The sequence below is a fragment of the Podarcis pityusensis genome, assembly GCF_964106645.2.
Source record: "Podarcis pityusensis genome assembly, chromosome: 3".
NCBI classification, from domain to species: Eukaryota; Metazoa; Chordata; class Lepidosauria; order Squamata; family Lacertidae; genus Podarcis; species Podarcis pityusensis.
In genome coordinates this window covers 49037015-49057636 of record NC_138026.1, presented here as the reverse complement: position 1 = coordinate 49057636, position 20622 = coordinate 49037015, and the positions used below count along the sequence as shown (strand labels likewise).

General features: G+C 41.0%; 1 protein-coding gene and 1 long non-coding RNA gene across 3 annotated transcripts in view; one reads left to right on the top strand and one right to left on the bottom strand.

The window, feature by feature from the left end:
• POPDC1 (popeye domain cAMP effector 1) overlaps positions 1–20622 on the top strand; it is a 34357-nt gene that overhangs the window by 13065 nt on the left and 670 nt on the right. Inside the window, exons 5-9 of one of the 2 annotated variants that reach the window (XR_013984456.1) lie at positions 2631–2818; positions 3514–3622; positions 6641–6808; positions 8372–8513; positions 9519–9702. Coding sequence is in view for 1 of the 2 variants with exons in the window: in XM_080999983.1 (XP_080856109.1) it covers positions 2631–2818; positions 3514–3622; positions 6641–6808; positions 8372–8513; positions 9519–9625 (714 nt within the window). In the remaining variant the exon portion in view is untranslated. Of the gene's footprint in view, positions 1–2630; positions 2819–3513; positions 3623–6640; positions 6809–8371; positions 8514–9518; positions 12384–20622 lie in introns of those variants that run through there. The other variant, XM_080999983.1, reaches the window with a different exon arrangement.
• Positions 12240–18365, bottom strand: LOC308474027. The gene is made up of 2 exons (XR_013984463.1): positions 17724–18365; positions 12240–12680 (listed from the first exon to the last, which is right to left on the bottom strand). It is a non-coding gene; the product is annotated as an uncharacterized lncRNA (long non-coding RNA).

Below are 20622 nucleotides of genomic sequence, written 5' to 3'. Positions count from 1 at the left end.
CTCAAAAGACTGAAGACTCATGTGACTGTGATTGCTTCCCTGTTTTAGACAGTGGATTTGCTTTCTGGCTGTCAATATTCTTCCTGTCTGTCTTGCTGTGTGTGTGTGTGTGTGTGTGTGTATAACTCAATAGCTCATCTGCTTTCCAGCATCCTTCACAGTTTGGTTATTCGTGATGAATATAAAACCCACATCAAAATTGAAATATTAAGAGTGTTTCATTTAATCCAGTTAGATTTGATTTAATATATAAATAAAAAATGAAAACAGCACAGCAAGCTAGATGACTCATTCTTACAGTCATTGCACAAAAACTGAAAGTGTTTCAGGCTTTTCTCTTCCCTCCTAAGCTGAATATGTCATCAGAAGAACACCAATGCAACTGAAAGCTTTGGCATGGGAAAACAGGAATTTGGTGTGCAGTTTATTAGAAGCCTTTAAAAGGCGGCCTTTAATGTTGAGTAGGGATGGTCAACTCTGTCACTTTTGTTTCTCATTTTTCTAATACTCAGTTCTCAACATTTCCTTGCCAGTATGCATTTTTTTTTAAGTCCTCATGAAAATTCACCAGCATTTTAGTGTTAATTTCTCCTAATACACACATTTATATGCTATTTTGCACAATTTTTGCAGTCCTATCTCTCCATATATATGCATACTTAGCTTTAATTTATGCATTTTTATTTGGGTGAAGAATTGCATGGCAAAATTAAGAGAAATTCAAATTTCAAAGCATGGTTGTGTTTCAATTCAGATATTGTTTGAAAAGTGCAAGTTACATAGGTTTTATTTCATGCTAATAAAGTCATTCTAGTTCTGTGATACATTGCATATGGGCAGTTTATATGGAGATGTACATGATATTTGCTGCTTTACTACTGAATAATTTTCATCTAGAGTAGTCCTCTCACACTGCACTTTCTACAGCTGTTCTGTAGCATCTGTTCACTGTGGCATGAGTGAACAGTATGAAAATGAAGCATGAAATAACACTTTGACCTAAATGAACTGAAAAGATAAGGGAGAAAATCCAGTATGTGTCTTAGTCTAATTACTTGGCAAAAAATTGAGAAAGGAGGACAGATTGCAAGATTCCTAGCATCTTTATGACAAATGAATACTCACATTTCTCTTTAAACCCAAGGGTAAAGCTCTTTTCCCCACAGAGCATACACCTCTTTTTCCTTTCTTATTTATTAGCAAGAAATAATCTAAACTACAGACAAACTCTCTCTTCCCTTGAATTATGCCTCTGTTATGCCTTCGATACTTATTTGTCTAGTGCTGAAGCCTTTCCTGTTTTTGCTCTTCATGACACCCACTTTCTCCTCTCTTTGCAAACCAATTTGGTCTCTGCTCAATCTGGTAGTGTTTTTAGATACGGTAGGACACTGTGTCCTGGGTAGTAACTCTATTGATTCAGAAGCACAGCTAGATATGAGCCACCCTGTTTCCTGTTTTGGTGCATAAATGAGTGTAGAATGTTAGACACTGTTTTCTCTTCCCTACAGCATCTTATAATGGACTGGCTTTTGCAAGCCTTTAGAGTTGTTTTCATGGCTCTCTGGCCAACTTCCGCTTCTTAGCAAAGAACCAAAAGAATTATATTAGTACTTTGCTTTTGAGCATTACCTGTAGAGTGCTCAAAGTGCTTCACATAACTTGCTTTTCTCACTCTAGCCCTGTGACATTTTTTTACCCCCTTATTGCAGTTGGGAGTGTGTGGAGATATAATGAGACATGTTGAAGGTCACCTAGCTATTTCACAGCCAAATTGAGATTTGACCTGAATGTATCCTGATTTGTAGGTCAGTCTCTTCGGCTATAAACATCTAGATGGAAGCAAGTTTAACTGAACTCAGATGCAGGTCCCATTGAGTAAACGTTTAGAGGACTGTACTCTTAGTCACTTTGCCTCACCAGCTCTATGCTACAACAGGTAGAGAAATAACTGGGAAAATAAGGAAAGATCTGATTACCTATTTTATTAGAATATAATTCTATTGCCATTTATATCTGTATTACTGCATTGGTTACATCTGCTTGTAGCCATGAGTGTGATATCACTTTCTGGGTCATGTGGCCAGCAGGACTAAATCGCATCTGGTGCAACAGAGCACTGTGATGGAAGCCAGAGTACACAGAAATGCCATTTACCTTCCTGCCGCAGTGGTACTTTTTATCTACTTGCACTGGTGTGCTTTTAAACTACTCTGTTGGCAGAAGCTGGGACAGAGCAATGGGAGCTCACGCCATCACATGGATTCAAACTGCTGACCTTCCAATCAGCAAGCCCAAGAGCCTCAGTGGTCTAGACTAAAGCGCCACCGTGCCCTTTGAATCATTTTAAACTGTACAGGCACTTCCCAGCTTAAATGTAGGCTGGAAGAAACTGGTATTTCCACACATAGAAAAATACAATGCAACTTCTAACTCTGATATTATTATTTAAATTTCTATGGTAAAAGCACATCTGCTAATATATAACTATAGTGTTAGATGTATCCCATTTGTCAGTTTCTTTGATGCTACATTGGAATAAAGTTGTCACTGGTTTGTATGTTTATGTGTTTTGGGTAAAAAGTATATTTTAGAGTCAATGCTGAGAAATACTTACTTTTGTGTTATAGATAAAGATAGACAAGGAGCTCAACAGTCTGTATAAGAGAATGTTTGAACCACTCCATGTGCCTCCAGAGTTGTTCCAAAGACTGACAGGACAATTCTGCAACATTCAGACACTAAAAACAGGTCAAGCGTATGCTGCAGAGGACAAAACATCAGTGGACGATCGATTAAGCATCCTGTTAAAAGGAAAGTACGTGCTTGAAAAAGTTTGAACAGCAGTAGTCCTTTTCATGGCATAATTGAAGTGTGGAAAAGTGGAAATGAAAATTGAAAGGGACTGCAATATACAATAACTTGTGTCCTCTTTTATACATAACATTGGTTTTGAATAATAGGAATGTATACAGTAGCAATTCAATGCTGCTTTCCTCCACTGCTTTAAGATACTGCTTTGAGGTAGCAGTAACCTTTACTGATCTCTGCAATGCTTGAGCCAATTGCTTCTTGGCGTCTCACATACTTTTTTGGTGTCAGTGAGCTGTAGCACTCTCTCATGCCACCATGATTCCTAAGTTGTTGATTCACTTTGTTTAACCTTAGTGTTACATCAGAGTTCTACCCACACCACACATTTAAAGCAATATTATACCACTTTAACAATCATGGAGAATCCTGGGGAATGTTGTTTGTTAAGGGTGTTGCTCTGTGACCGTTAATGAAATAGAGTTCCCATAATTTTCCATGTCTAGTTCGTTTCTCCCCCACTCCCACACTTCATGATATGCAAGTCTAGCTTCTGAAGTGGGAAGCCTGCTATATTCAAAAGCATATCTGTTTTTGAATCCCAACTTTCCAGGGTTCTAAACACAGTAAATTATTGTATGAATTGAATTGAATTGTTGTGCCTCTGGTATTTTCATATGTTTTTCATATTTTTATCATCAGAATGAAGGTCTCCTATCGAGGGCATTTTCTGCATAATATTTACCCCTGTGCCTTTATAGATTCTCCTGAATTTCGATCAACTCAGATGCATCGAGGTGAGAAGTTCCAGGTATGGAACTGTTCTGTTGGGTGTGAATGTAATTCTTGATGAAAAAAATATGTGGTGCTATAGAGTTAACTTTTTCATATAGCCTTTTCAGATGTTAATGTTGGAGAATATAATTGTTATCATTCTAGATGCAAAAGTGGCAGTGTTGTGTTGCTTGTTGAGAGCTGTAAAATAATATAGTTTCTTTCTTTGGATTTTAAAGGTTTAACGCAGCTACCATAATAAATATTGGATAAAATAATAATTTGAATCTGTTGTGGGACTAAGGAAACATAGAACTGTAGCGTTGGAAGGGACCCTGCAGGAATACACAGCTGTCCCATAGGGGTATTGAACCTGCAACCTTGGTGTTATGAGTACCACACTCTCACCAAGTGAGCTATACAGGCTTATGCCTTATGTTAATCTGAACACTAATCTACTTTAAAAGCATTGAAGATAAATAAGGGCAGCAATAGTACCCTCTCTTCCATATTCTAAAATGATTTTGAACCCCAAGGCCCCCATTTTTAAATAAAAAGCAGACAATTATAAATATAAATTTCACCACCACCCATCCTCCTTCCTTTTCTTCCTGACCTTAAACTGTACTCAACACTAATGTCTCATAACAAATGTAACTACTGATCTGTAGAAAAGACTGTATAACCTGAAAAAAGAGCTGAGGCATGTACTTTTGTAAACCAAGAAAATATTTCGTAAATACACACACACACACACACACACACACAGAGAGAGAGAGAGAGAGAGAGAGAGAGAGAGTGGTACCTCGGGTTAAGTACTTAATTTGTTCTGGAGGTCCATACTTAACCTGAAACTGTTCTTAACCTGAAGCACCACTTTAGCTAATGTGGCCTCCTGCTGCTGCTGCGCCGCCGGAGCACAATCTCTGTTCTCATCCTGAAGCAAAGTTCTTAACCTGAAGCACTATTTCTGGGTTAGCGGAGTCTGTAACCTGAAGCGTATGTAACCCAAGGTACCACTGTGTGTGTGTGTGTGTGTGTGTGTGTGTGTGTGTGTGTGTAAAAGCTGACAATTCTCCATCTCCTAAGTAAAAGGGGAGGCCAGAGGAATAGTGGCTGCTCAAGGGGAAAGGAAGCAGAGTAGGTATTGGCTTGAGAAGTAGGGACTTAATTCGATGGTAAGTAGATGTGGTAAAGATAGGAAACGAGGGAGGGGAGTTGAGACAAAACCTTCCCATCTGTGGGTGTCGTATACTGTTGGTAAGAAGGCAGTATCTCAGAATGTGATATTTGGAGGCAAAGTCACTGTACGTCTGGAATTTAAGTTGTGAAGATACCTCAGTTTCCCCAAAGGTGGCTGCTGTGAAGTGGGCAAGCTGAATTTCACACACAAAATTGTACCAAGCACCCAGTTTGGGGGCGGCAGATCTTTAGTGAGTTCTTGTTTTTAACTATGACTATGCAGTATCTACTTGATTGTAAAGCCAGGACAGAGGGTTGATACAGTGTCTAAAACTGGTAATTGATGTAATATGTTCCAGTCAAGAACTAGGCATAAAGCCAAAACGAGGTAGCTGTCAAGATATATTCATCTCTGCACTGGAAGGAAGTTATGGGATACTTAACACTATTCCTAATAGATTATTTTTGGTCATTGATTTGTTCTGAGCTGAGAGGAAACCACCTAATTTTAAAGGAGTAGATCTTTGCATCTCTTTTATTTAGATCAGGGTTTGGATATTTATTTATTTTTCACGAAATGAAAAATGTTCATTTTATGACTGATGGGTACACATTTCCAAATTTCTGTTTCTAAATATATGCAGGGATGGAAATTGTATTGTTGTAGCCCACCGGAAGATGCTTACTTGGCAGGTGGTATATGAATAGCTTAACTAAATAGGTACACCAAATTAAAAACTGGTTCATTGCATTTCCTGGCATGCTTTTATATTGGGCATAGATCATTTTGCTTTAACATATTTTGGGAGACAGCACATTCATAATTCACTTCCCTGTCAGGATCACTGATCATTTATTCCCTATGAGTCTGGGGTGGGCTTTAGCTTGGGGTCTTTCTTTCTTTCTTTCTTTCTTAGTACACTGGTGCCATCTGCTGGATGCATGTCAACCTTAGCAAACTACCGTAGCTACCTTTTGCTTTTACTGGTTGGTGTATGTGTGAATCAACCCTTAGAACTGAGCTGCAATCCTATACACGTGCATCTCAATCTCAGTAGGGTTCCATCAGACTTCTGCATTCATACTGGTCCAGTTGTATCATAATTCGTTGCACTATTGATAAACTGATGTTGCTCGTTCATTTTTAAATTTGTCGGTGCTGTCTTTCTCTAAGCCGTAAAGATGGTGTGCAACAGATCAAGACAATTAAACATTGTAATGTTTTAATATTTTATTGGTGAATTCAAACAACAGCACTAGTTTAAAAAAAGGGTCAAAAAAGGGTGATATTAATGTATTCATTTAATTTTTTTAATGTTTTCTCTTTTTTAATATTTTGTATATTATCATTATTGTTGGTATATATTGAGAGTAAAAATAATAATTGTTGCTATTTTTAAATATTGCATTAGTACATATATTTTTGTTGTTGTTGATATGACCACGACGGTAGAAGCAGCAAGACCACATACAACAGCAAAATTTTGGGCCTGCATATAGCGTGTTAATCTATGTTCCTTTATTCAAATTTGGCCTGTTTAAATGCAGACATTGGTGTCCATCTTTTTCATTGCTTTTATGCAATGGATTTGTTCACATGCTGCTTTTAATTAAATGGATTTAGAAGGCAAGTTTCCAAAACATCAGAAGAATTTTCCTTGTAAATTTCTGTGAACTTTTGGGAACCCATTGGCCATGATCTATCTATTAAGCACATTCTGTGTCAGACTGTGGATGTGGTGTTTGAAGGATAAACCACTATTGATACATTTTGTGTTAAGTCTCTTTCTGCTGAACATCCAAACTAAAATGCATTGTGGTCAGTGGCTCCCATTAAAGCAGTCCTAATTCTATGAATATACTTAATTTGCAGGTCTCCATTACTGCTGATGATAACTGCAAATTTTTATGCTGGTCCAGAGAGAGACTTACCTTTTTTCTGGAATCTGAACCATTCCTCTTTGAAATATTTAAGTACCTTATTGGAAAAGATATTACTAACAAGTTGTACTCATTAAATGATCCAACACTAAATGATAAGGTAAGGATTTCATCTCTGCTGTTGGAAATTGTGTAGCTGTTGTCGTCAATTCTTAAAAATGCATCTTCCCTTTCTATGCTACCTCTTTTTTTATATATTTGTTATATTCTGAATAATAGTATCAAAGAATTCTAGAAAGGCCCCCAATCCCTTCAATGCAGTAATCTCAGCTAGATCGTTCACGATTGTCCTGAACTCTAGGCCCAAAGGAGGGCTTGTGGGAATGGTTGGGTGGAGTTTTGCTGAAGGAGGATGCCAAAAACATCAGAATGGCCAGTTCTAGTGCTTTATTAAGAAAAGTATAGACTTATGGCAAAGCAGCCTGCCAGTTTGGGTTTATGATTCAGAACAATGATGCTCATCCAACCGCTACTTAAAAACCTCCAATGAAGGAGAGCCCACCACCTTTCAAGGGAGTGAATCTTCCCTGTGACAGCCCTTTAAATATTTGAAGATGGCTATCATCTGCTCTGTCTTCTCTTATCCAGGCTAAATGTGCCCAACTCCCTCAACTTAAGACTTGGTTTCCAGAGCTTTGATCACCTTGATCATTGTCCTCTGCACACATTCCAGCCCGTTAATATCCTCCTTAAATTGTGGTGCCCAAAGCTGGACATCATTCAAGGTGTGGTCTGACCAAGGCAGAATAAAGCGAAACTATTACTTCCCTTGATCTAGACTCTATAATTCTGTTGGTGCAGCCTAGAGTAGTATTAGCTCTTTTTTTTGCTGTTGCATCACACTGTTGACTCTTGTTAAGCGTGCAGTTTACTAAGAGCACAGTGATGACTGTCGTACCATTTTCAAATGTCTGGGGAAACGGCATTTAGCATACACATGTGGAAAGTAAGAATTCCACAAATAATTATCTCTAAAGGCCTCTTACTAGCAGAGCATCTCAAAAAATCATCTATCCAAATCTTCCAATTCCTGCTTTCTCTCTCTCTCTGTGTGTGTGTGTGTGTGTGTGTGTGTGCGCGCGCACACACACACACACACACACACACACACACAATGAAGCCAGCCTTGAGGGGGTGGATCTACTTAAATGAGCCCTGCTAGGCTGATCCTAGTTACTTGGAAAAGGGATGTGTGGCCTATCACATACATGGCAAGCTCCAGTGATGTAGTAGAGTGTCAGACTTGGATCAGGAGGAAGCAGTTTCAAATCCTCACAGAGCCATGGAGCTCATCAGGTGATCCTGGGACCATTCTCCAGTTCTTAGCCTAGCCCAGCTAATGGCACCAGGTGAAAATATTCCTCTTTAACCAGGCCTTTGGCTGATTGACATCTGATGCCCTTTTTAAATGTGTTGTGGAAGGGGAGATTACTGGATTTTCTTTATTGTGTATTTTCTGTTTTTTATATTGTGAACCACCCTGAGATCTATGGTTATAGGGTGGCATACAAACAATAATCGCTTTTGTGGGGGGGGGGGGAATGGAAGAAATGTCTGCCATTCTGAGCTCCTTGGAGGAAGCAAGATTGGTACTGAAATGCAAATAAATATATGTTCAGGTTTATTAATGATGAACTATTTGGTATAACTTGTTTCTCTACAGACATCCCAGAAAATAGATCGACAGCCCAGTTTGTGCTCACAACTTTCTGTGATGCAAATGAGAAACAGCATGGCTAGTTCAAGTGATGGTGAAGATGGCTTGCAACATTTTCTCCGTGGGACTTCCACTGCCTCAACCCTTCGTGAGTCATTAACCATTTCCAGCTAGTCAATCGCAAGTGTTGTGGGGAAAATACTTTAGCACAAGGGGCAATACCATTACACTCAGACATTAGTTGTGGGTTCAGGCCATGATTTTTAAGAAAAAATTTTGTCCTCACATTCATGCTCATTGCGCAGTGACTGCAATCAAGCAATGATTTTCATGTGTGAATGGGACATTGCAGTTCAGACTTCACAGGCTCATCATTCATATCTTGTATCTCATCTTTCTCAGTGTGCCACAGTTTCTACATTCGATCGCAAATGATCAAATGCTATGCAGGTTTTACTTTATTTATAACTTCTATACCACCCTTTATCTGAGGATCACATGGTGGATTACAATACAGAAACACAAATATACATAACATACTAACTAATGAAAACAGTACCCCCCCATGTAGTTTAAAGGGCCATGAATTGTAATATTTATTGCAAGCTTTGATGCAGTGCCCCATTGTGTTATGTGCTGATCTGAGCAAGAACTACTGTTGGTTAGAGTACAGATTTTTTTTATAATTGAATGAAGTAACACTAGCTGCTATGGATTTCATAATTCTGCTTTTTTTCATTCAGCTTTACTTTCAAACTGAACTGATATAATGCTTTGCTTTTGGATGCTTGCAGCCTTTTAAGATATCCCCCCCTCCCCAAGAAATGTTCCTATTACATGCATTTTAGATTCCAAAAGACTGAGAAAGCGCTCACATCCTTAATAGTACTGCTCAAGATGGGGAGCAATACTGAAAATGAACCATAGGTGGCACTAAGTAATTCTGTTTTTTATTGTTTGCCTGGCTGGCACCAGTATTCCCTCTAAACCAGCCTGTTCAGATTTAAACTGAAACACTCCATTTCCTTGAAAGGACACATACCTTCTTTCTTAGAATATGGGTGGTAGTGGTGGGAGGAGGTGCTGGTTTTTGTTTCCTTTTTGAAGTGTAATAATTTATTTTAAAGTTATTTCCTTTTTTCACGGTTGACAGGTCAGCCATCTCCTTGTCTAAGAACATCAGCAAAAATGAAACCAATTGAAGAAAGTGTGGAAGATGATGTCTTTCATCCCCCATCAGTCAAATCAACTAAAGTTTAGTAGTGATCTTGCTGAGCAGAATTTCAGTGAACTACTACAAGTGTGGCAGACACAGAAAACTTGGCAAAACACATAAGGTTAATTTTTGATTTTTTAAAATACATATGTATACTTGGCCACACACACCTTAACCATATTACCTGAAAAATAAATAATGCTGGTTTTAGTGGGACTTGAAGCCCCATTCTGGAGCTTTGTGTGATTGGAGGAGTAGAATGCCCCGTTTGAAGCAATAGTGTAGAAAGGTCTGTGCTTGTAATGGAACCGTCTGCACAGGAATGGCTTCTCTTTTGAAGTGAATGGGAAAGTCCTCACAGCTTCAGTGGATTGTTGTACTGGAGCAAATGTGTCTGGAAATGGGGTTTTAAACAAGGTGTCAAACTTTGGTTTTCGGTTTATGTTCCAACAAATCAAATTGATTCAGCTGTGCCATTAAAAACTGAGTTTTTTAATTTTTGCTTTTAAGCCAATAAATGCAGTACTGATACACAGATAAGCTTGACACTTGAGCCTTCTTTTGACCTCACATTTGTGGGACTTGGAAGCGCAAGAATCGGCTGTTGCTGCTGCACTTGCAAAGGTACAGGGTCCTACACCCACCTAGGCCACCTGTTGGGGTCAGTAGGGGGAAAGCAGTCATCTGGGCTGAGGCCACTCCCATCTTCACCAGACCTGCCTAATAATATTAAGACTGAGCACAGTCAAAGCTGAAATATGTAATCAATCTATTATGTTGTGTGTCACAATCACACTGTATGTCTATTTGTAGGAGGGATACAGGAGTTGCTCCACATTCTCCTAGCTCCCATTTTGTGCTGATGTGCAGGTTTGGCACTCGGACATTTGGGCTCCCGAACGCTGCAAACCCGGAAGTGAGTGTTCTGGTTTGCGAACGTTCTTTGAAATCCAAATGTCAGACGGGGCTTCCGCAGCTTCCGATTGGCTGCAGGAGCTTCCTGCAGCCAATCAGAAGCCACGCTTTGGAAGTCAAATGGACTTCTGGAACAGATTCCATTTGACTTCCATAGTATCATGGCACACTCTTTGTGAACTGGTACAAATAATATTGCAATCATAAAGATAATTGTAACCACTTTTTTTCCCCTTTCAGCCATGTGTAATGTTTATGAATGGTTCTATAATGTGATGTCTATTATAACTGGACACAAGACCTGAAGTATTAGAAATTCAAAATACTATTGCAACAAAATTGATTTGTGCTGTACTTTTGGGTAAATGCACCAGCATTTCATGTGGTAGGGCAGAGTCAGTGCTTTAATTAGTCTCAAATCATTAAAATGAGCGGGCGTTTGCCATTGACCTCAAGGGGATGTTGGCCAGTGGTGGGGAATCTGTTCCTCTGCAGATTGTTGTTGAACAACAATTCCCCATTATATTCACCACACTAAGGCAAATTCGTTCTCCAATATCTGGAGGCCCACAAAGTTTTCTATCACTGCTGTAGGTTGTACTTCATTATGTGCATGTTCAGTATGTGCTTACATTACACTGCTTTTCTAAGAATGGAATACATCCAGTGCTGCTTTTTCATTGGGCTTTGCACAAACATAGAATTATTGGCAGTAATGGTAAATTGTAATCTGTGGCATAAACGCTGATGGAGAGAATAACACAGTGCCTTTTTTATTTCGATTCCAGCTGCATCGGATATATATTTATGGTAATACAGAGATTTCTTCATCCCAAATTAAACATTTCCATAGATTAAAACTGGAAAATTTAAGGATGTGCTTAACTACCAATGAAATAATGGAAGTATATAATTTTACCTCATTTGTTGAATGTCATCTCTGTGGTTTTTCTAAGTTGGCTGTTGCAAACATTTGTTAATTGCAAACATCATAATGAAAAGGCTACAAGAGTGGGATGTCATTAGCAGAAGTCTCTGGAAAGAGAACCTCATTTAAATAGCAAAGAACTCTTACATGGGAGGAGAGAAGTAGTTGTCATGGTGGGCAAACCACAGTCCTGCTGGACTTCTGCCAGCAGGAAAAGAGGGAGTCCTCTCTCCCCCCCAAAAAAACCTCTCTGCTGGCATGTTGTTGTTTTTTAAAAATCCATACCCATTAGTCCCAGTAGGAAGAAAATAACCATACTAGCCCTAGGCAGGGCTGTCAAACTTTCAGCTCTATTTCAGAAATGGATCCAGAAAACAGCAGCGTTTTGCATCCAGCAGATCCCAAACTACCTCCAATCCTCCCTCATAACATTTTTTTTTCCCTTTAGCTATTGGAACACAGGCAATGATTGAATAAAATTCCTTGGTCCCAGGGACCACCCACCCAGGGACTATAGGACTGCACCATACAGATATTTACTAGACTATATATACCTTACGTAACTGAAGATTTTGAGGGCTAGGAAGTGCAGCATTGAGATCTCTTCTCCAGTTTTTCAAATAACCCCATGGTCATCAGGAGCTGGCTTAAGGATCTGGCTTATTCACACTTGTAGGTGTTTCCCTTTATGTAAAGTAGCTAGAATTGCACCTTTGCTGGATTGATCCTTCAGAGAAATACTGCTTTCCAGTATAGTTGTTATTGTTTTAAAAAATGAATATGACTGGACTAGACTATACAAGTTTATAGTGTGATGCAGCTATAATTCACTGCTATTTATTGACGCTGCACATATGGCACAATGTTACTAACTGGAATAAAGCTTTTTGAAAAGCGTATATATGAGAGATTTAATTTTTCTGTACAATAATACAATAAATACATATTACATACCTGCATTTCTTTAGACCTCTTCTTTATCCACCAGCTAATATGAAACACTAGCAGCATAGGGAATTTGTTCTGTCCTGTTGTAATGCACAACCACATTCTTAAGCATCCTCAACAGTATCCTTGACTTATTGATGACCTGATGCTGAGATTTGAAGACTTAATCTTCTGTAGGACTTGTACCATCCATGAGGAGGTGCTCTGAGGGGATCTTTTTGGGTTCTAACTCTGCAGCCCCAACCAGCATAGCCAATTTCTCTGGGAGTTGTTACCTGCCTGAACAGCAACATATTCCACCCCCATGCCTAAGGGGTTTTGTGGCAACCATGGAACTGCCCCACTTCATTGCTAGACCTGCAAAGTAGTCCCAAACAATGAAAAGGGGCTTCTAGTGGTCCTTTATTACCAAATTGTGGTCACCAGGCTATGGTATGAAATCTAGTTGAGAAGTTTTCCCAATATGCTTATCAAATTTTATATATTTGTGTGGATCATGCACATTTCATATTTTAAAGGCCCCCCCCAATAAGTATCATGCAAGTTGGTTTCAAAATATTAGTCATAAGAAGCATGAGTTGGATTGAATCAAATGCTTTTTCTGACTTTCATATCATGCTAGTCACAGCTGTGAAAAGGAATGGACTTGTGCTCCTGAAAAAGTTAATAGGGAAAATAAAACAATTTCAGCTTTCTGACAGAAGAATTACAGTGGTGCCCCGCAAGACGAACGCCTCGCAAGACGAAAGATTTTTTCGTTTTGGAGTTGCTTCGCAAGACGAATTTCCCTTTGGGCTTGCTTCGCAAGACAAAAACGTCTTGCAAGTTTGTTTTCTTTTTCGTAAAACCGTTAATACCCAGGGTGCATTGCTTGAAGAGGTGCAGTTGTGACTTGACTTCGAGGAGCAACACATTGCACGCGGTGTGGTGGCCTTTTTGAGCTTTTTAAAGAGTTTGCTGAATTTTTGAAGCTTTGCCAAAACTTCTTTTGCAGCTGTTTGGTAAGTTAAACTTTTAAAACTTTTTTGGGGGTTTTTGGATTTTGGGTTGGGGTGTTTAGAATTCAAGGACTTGGTGTTGGGGAGAGGTTTGCAAGAATCTGGGAGCTTGTGTGGTTTTTTTCTGCATTTTTATATTTTCTGTGACCATTGGGCCATGTTTTGGTTTTTTTTTTGAAAAAAATTTCTGGGTTTGAATTTCTGTGTGGTGGGTGGATGGGGGAACAGTTGAGGAGGGGTTTGCAAGAATCTGGGAGCTTGTGTGGTTTTTTCTGCATTTTTATGGTTTTCTGTGACCATTGGGCCATGTTGGTTTTTTTTGGAAAAAAATTCTGGGTTTTGAATTTCTGTGTGCTGGGTGGATGGGGGAACAGTTGAGGAGGGGTTTGCAAGAATCTGGGAGCTTGTGTGGTTTTTTTTTGAATTTTTATGGTTTTCTGTGACCATTGGGCCATGTTGTTTTTTTTGAAAAAAATTTCTGGGTTTTGAATTTCTGTGTGCTGGGTGGCTGGGGGAACAGTTGGGGAGGGGTTTGCAACAGTTGGGGAGGGGCTGGGGGAACAGTTGAGGTTTTTGAAGACTTTGGTGATTTTTAAAGCTTTCCCAAAACTACTTTTGCAGCCATTTGAGGATTTTGAAGACTTTGGTGATTTGCAGCCATTTCGTAAGTTAAACTTTTAAAACTTTTTTGGGGGTTTTTGGATTTTGGGTTGGGTGTTTGGAATTCAAGGACTTGGTTCTGGGTTTGAATTGCTGATTTTTTTTCCTTTCTTTTTCTGAGTTTACGAAGGTAAGAGCTGTGCTGCCATGGGACCCAAGAAGACTGCTGCTGCTCCGGAGGCCGGCGAGAGGAAGAAGGAGAAGGTGACGCTGGAAATGAAGGAGATCATCTGGAAGCACGACGGTGGAATGCGTGTGACGGACCTCGCCAGGGAGTACGGCAGGAACCCATCGACCATCGGGACCATCCTGAAGATGAGGGAGAAGATCCTTGCGACTGATGCAGCCAAGGGAGTCACCAGGATCGTGAAGAACCGCCCAGCTGTTCTGGAGGAGGTCGAGAAGTTGCTGCTCATCTGGTTAGAAGAGAAGCAGCGTGCAGGGGACACAGTGACTGAGGCCGTGATTTGTGAGAAGGCCAAGGCCTTGCACGCAGACCTCATCCGGGAACAGCCAGGAACCTCAGGCGAGCCAGAAGTCTTCAAGGCAAGCAGAGGCTGGTTTGACCGGTTCAAGGCAAGATCTGGAATCCACAGCGTGGTCAGGCATGGAGAGGCTGCCAGTTCTGATGTTCCTGCGGCTGAAGACTTTGCCTTGGAGTTCCTGGAGGTTGTGAAGACGGAGGGCTACGTTCCACAGCAGGTCTTCAACTGCGACGAGACCGGGCTGTTTTGGAAGAGGATGCCCAAAAGGACTTTCATCACACAGGAGGAGGCCAAGTTGCCTGGCCACAAGCCCATGAAGGACCGTCTGACCCTGCTCTTCTGTGCCAACGCAAGCGGCGACCTGAAGATCAAGCCCCTGCTGGTGTACCACTCGGAGAACCCACGGGCCTTCAAGAAACACAAGGTTGACAAGGAGCGGCTGAGTGTCATGTGGCGATCCAACAGCAAGGCTTGGGTCACACGTGTGCTGTTTGTGGACTGGGTCAATCTTGCTTTTGGCCCTGCTGTCAAACAGTACCTGCTGGACAACGACCTGCCGCTGAAGGCTTTGCTTCTGATGGACAATGCTCCTGCTCATCCTAAAGGCCTTAAGGTGGACTTGTTGGAGGAGTTCAGCTTCATCAACATCATGTTCCTGCCGCCTAACACCACGCCACTGCTCCAGCCGATGGATCAGCAGGTCATCGCCAATTTCAAAAAACTCTACACCAAGGAGCTTTTCAGGCGATGCTTCGAGGTGACTGATTGCACCACCATCACCCTGCGGGAATTCTGGAAGGACCACTTCGACATCGTCACCTGCTTGAAGATGATCACCACGGCCTGGAACGGGATCAGCCAGAGAAATTTGAATTGCGCTTGGCGCAGCCTGTGGCTGGATTGTGTGGCACCAAGTGCACCAGAGTCAACAGTGGTGCAGGACATTGTTGCCTTGGGGAGGACCATGGGCCTGGAGGTCACAGAGGAGGACGTCAGCGAGCTGGTGGAGGAGCACGAGCACGAGCTGACCACCCAGGAGCTGGTTGAACTGCAGGCAGAGGTTGCACAGGAGCAGGCCTCGCTGGAAGAGGAGGAAGCAACTGAGGAACGGCTGTCCTCCAAAGAACTGAGGGACATTTGCCAGAAGTGGAAGGAGGTGCAGGCTTTTGCAGAGCGGCACCACCCAAACAAGCACGTGGCACATGACCAAGCGAACACTTTTGATACAACGGTCATGTTGCCTCTCAGGGAGCTGCTGAAAAGGCGGATGAAGCAGCAGACCATGGACAGGTTCCTCAGCAAGAAGCAAAGAGTGGAAGAGGAACCTTCTTCGAGTGGTCCCCCAGAGTCTTAGAAAATGTATGTACAGTACACTTTGTTGATTTTTAAATGTTTTTCTGTCATGTTTAGAAACTTAATTTATTGTTCCTTCAATTTTTGAAATGCTCTTTAAAGTATGTGTGACTTTAAAGAGCAGTTAATAAACTATTGTTGTACCAAATTTGGCTTTGTTTGGACTTTTTTTGACCATAGGAACGCATTAATTGAATTTCAATGCATTCCTATGGGAAACCGTGCTTCGCAAGACGAAAAATTCGCTAGACGAAAAAACTCGCGGAACGAATTAATTTCGTCTTGCGAGGCACCACTGTATTACAAATGTCAGATTGGAAATAATTGGGGGGGGCAGATACTACCCTACATTTAAACATTTTAATAGCTTTCTTTCAGAATAGGAAAAGTTACAAAGAGTCATACTAGTTCAAGTATTCAGTAAATATACTATTTTATATAAAAGGTAATAAATTTAGCTGTATTTATTATGGTTAAAATATGCCTGAAATGCCTAACTTTGCAAATTATCAGATTACTTTTATGTCATCTGGCATCCAAAATTCTTACCCGCCTATCTGCATTTGGCATTCTTTTTTACACTGGAATAGAAAGCTGTCAGAACATGCACTGGAAATGGAAATATTAATCCTACAACAACAATGAATTTTCCTAAGCAGTAGGTAAGCCTCCTTCAAAAGCTTCAAGGCTACTAAGGATACAGAGACGGAAGCATAAGGATTTCTTCCGTTGTAAGAATTGGGCAGTAAAAGTGCACTTGGGAAAATCTTGTATGTACTAGAACCTCCCCCACAAACAAGCTTATAAGCAGAGTATTCTGCTAAATACCATCCGGTTCTAGTAACTGAGCACTTATGCTTCTCCTTAATTTCCTCCTTGGAGATTAATAAAATATTAAGACCACATCCTGCTTTCCTGTACAAACTACTCTTGGGACATGAATTCCCCTTCATCCTCTATAGTAAAAGGTGATGCAGAAACGAAATTTCAGCTACTGATTGACTTAAGCTAAAACATTCAGCCCAGCCACCTATGACACAAAAAGCATGCAAAGCAGAGGTTGCTCTGTTCACAGACATTGCTACACTTAAAAAAAAGGTAGATAAAATATATAGACAATATTCTTCTTGAAAACACTCTAGTCACCAGTCCAGACCTGGCAACTGAGCAAGGAGCCTGTACATTATGCCTGAACAATATTATACAGAGCCACCAACATTAAATCAAAGTGTTAATGCATCTGTATGTGTAAAACAAATGCAGTAATCCCATTGAGTACATGCATTAATATCTGAGAGATGGGATTTCATTACTCCCTGTAATTAAACTAGAAAAAGGCCATTGGTCTGCTGCATCCCACTTACTCAAAACTAAAGGCATAGAAGCTGATCACTAATCCAGTATCTGCTTGCTATTGCCGCTCAACTGTGCCTTCCGTTTGCAAAGCAGATTTGGATACTATGCACCCCAAACACTGAACAGACAAGCCACTAAAAGGTGCTTTAAGAGAGAGTGGAGAACTGGACCATTAAGTACCCATCTGAAAAATTGAGTAAAAGGCAATATTTGGTCAGAGGCTTCTCTGATCACTGCAGCATGGGGTTGTCTTTGATTTCTATGCAATTCTTCAAAATTACAGAGTTTGGATGTGGCAGCGCTAGTTCCAAATGACACCACATGCATTTTTTTTTTAGTGTCTAATTCAGGGGCAGGTGACCTGAAGATCTCTGGCCTCTTGCTCTCCAGGCAACCATGTGGAGAAAACTTCCTCTTCCATATTGTGTGTGACAGAGTGAAGGAGAGAGAAGACATGGTTGCTACACGATGAAACCATTAAAAAAAGGGGGTGGCTCACCCACTTTTGGATGCTCCTCCATCCACAGCAAGCATGCAACTGCCAACAGATTTCCCCTGAAAGAATGCAGCCCTTGATTGGGGGGGGGGGGAGAGAACAGTTCTTGATCCACATTCCTGGTCTAAAACATCATTCGGAATGCTGAAGATCTGAGAGCAGAAAAATCACAGGAAGTTAATTCCACATATTCCATGCACAGCGAATTGTGGGATTTGGGGGGGGGGGGGTTTGATTACAGTTTCAATGAGTTTTATGGGATTTGTTCCTATGCATAAGATTGGGGCGTTACTTCTGAGTGCATAGGATTAGACGGTAAATCCCATTGAGTTCAATGGTGTTCATTCTCTTTATCCTGCCTTTTGACAAAGGAGCTGTGTGTTTGTGTTAAAAAACCAAGGCAGAAGGAGTGGGGATACTTTTTGAGTTCAAACAGTAAAAATCATTCAATGTATTCTTTGTACATGTGGTGTTTTGCATCAGTACTCAAAACAGAATAAACCACTGAATCAAAGACCAAGCTAGCACGCTGTTAACTGCTGTGCTTGCCTGCATCTATTGGGGATCAAACAGTAATAGAGTATCAAGGACCACTATAAAATAGTCACAGGTATTGCACGCCAGTTTCGGGAGTACCAGTGCATGAGCAGTTAACACCTTAGTGACTAAAAAGGCCATTGACAGTAGATTCTAGTGGGAACCTGAAAGCATATAACATCAAACCTCAGTTTGTTCCATTAACTGGATCTTTTATTTCAGGGTAGAGAGGTTACCTTTTTAAAAAATATGGAAGGACTCCTCAGTAGCTATGTGATTTTAACAGTTGCATTGGTGGGAAAGCTTCCTCTATGGCAGGCTTCCTCAACCTTGGGCCTCCAGATGTTTTGAGACTACAATTCCCATCATCCCTGACCACTGGTCCTGCTAGCTAGGGATCATGGGAGTTGTAGGCCAAAAACATCTGGAGGCCCAAGGTTGAGGAAGCCTGCTCTATGGAACCTCTGCCTGTCACGGATGTTAAAGGCAGAGGTTCCATAATTGGAGAGATTGTTTCATTTCATTTATGAATCATTTCCCCTGAAGCAATAAAAAAGAGAAAAGCATCAACAATAAAAACAACAATATGTAACAACAATTTCAAATTGATATTAGTCTAATCATGTATAGTAGCAGTGGGTTTTTCTGGGGGGTACTCAAGGGTACGCAGTACCGCCCCCCGAAGAAAATCACTGTATGGTAGTATTATACTGAAGTGTAGCTGAAAATGTATACACTCCTGGTTAAAGTTTTCATGTCAGCATAGGATGTTTTAGAAAGGCATGGGGAATAATTGGCTCTCCAGGTGTTACTGGGCTCCAAATCCCATCAGTTCTAGCCAGCATTGCCAGTGACCAGGGATGAATAGGGATGTTGCGGGCTGCAATCCAAAATATAGGGAGGACTTCAATTTCCCCATCTAAGATGCATCTGTTACTTGCCCAGAAGCTATCCACAATTTGTAGTATTTGCATATTTGTATTGTCAGGGCCAAACTGCGGGAGGCAGTGGAAGACAGGAGTGCCTGGCGTGCTCTGGTCCATGGGGTCACGAAGAGTCGGACATGACTAAACAACTAAACAACAACAAATTGTCAGGGCTGGGCCATGGGCAACAGTGTTGCATGAGCCAACGGTCATGGGACAGGCTAGTAGTCAAGACCTAAGAGTAAAAGCAGAGGGATGCAGGGGGTCGGGGCTAAGAAATAAGCCAAGATTGATGAGCAGGTTCCCACCAACTGAATCATACGCATAACCCCCTTGTTGCACAAGCAAGGCTCAACAGGAAACCCTCTTACAACTCTTTTCTGTTCAGGAAGATACAACGGCCACGTTGTGTGGGCAGAGTTGGTCTAGGCTAGGGTCTGAAGATCCTTTTCTGAGAAGCTGCCACCTACACTCCATGACTCACCACAAGGGGGAACTCAACAAATTTCAGCGGCCTCTCATACTCCATTCTACAGCATTGTTGTGGTGCTCCCCTGTGGCTGAACATGGTACCCTAAAACCATATCTGGCGTGGTCATCTAGAAGCACCTTTAGCCTAGGCAATAAGCAGCTGGGTAGAACAGCAACACAGAATCAACATGAATCATATATTCTTTTTAAATTATTAATTATTATTAATTATTATTATTGAAATACCACCCTATACCCAGGGGTCTCAGGGCGGTTCACAGAATAAAATCAAGATATAAAACCACAATCAAATGCAGTGTAAAACTCTGAAGCTCAGTGTATTATACAGCAGGCAGGTGGAAAATTGTCCATCTCATAATTGCTATACACCCAGACTAACTTAAGAATCATCCCACCATCCCAGGGCACCATTTCTGGTTGGAGAGACTAAATGAATTCCCACAGCACCTTCAACTAAGCAGTGCTTTTGCACTGAAGTTATTGCCACTGTCCGCCTACACTAAACTGCAAACCTATTGGGCAGGGCTGTCCTTGTAGGTATTGTGAACTGGGCTTAGTTTCTTAGGCACTTCGCAAATGAAATATATTGGGCGAGATTCAGTTGTGGCAGCTTGCTTGCTCAATGGAAGGTTTACTTGTGGAATGGGACTTTCAGATTCCCTTCTCTCTTCCACCTTTGCACAGCCTGAAAATCTGCCCTGGAGGGTCCCTCAACCATTGGGACATATTGGGGGTGCTGTATGGTGGTGGTGGCAGGGCTGCTACAGGGAGAAGAAACAGAAGACAGCTGCTATGCTTATAACCACAACACAAAATTATTAGTACTTTTAAAAGATTAGAATCAGAGTGAGCCATGTGACTGGTGGGGTGTATGACAGTCAACAGATTTGGACAGCTGACTGAATGGTCATACTATATTTTTGCTCTCATTTAATAAAGCTATTGTT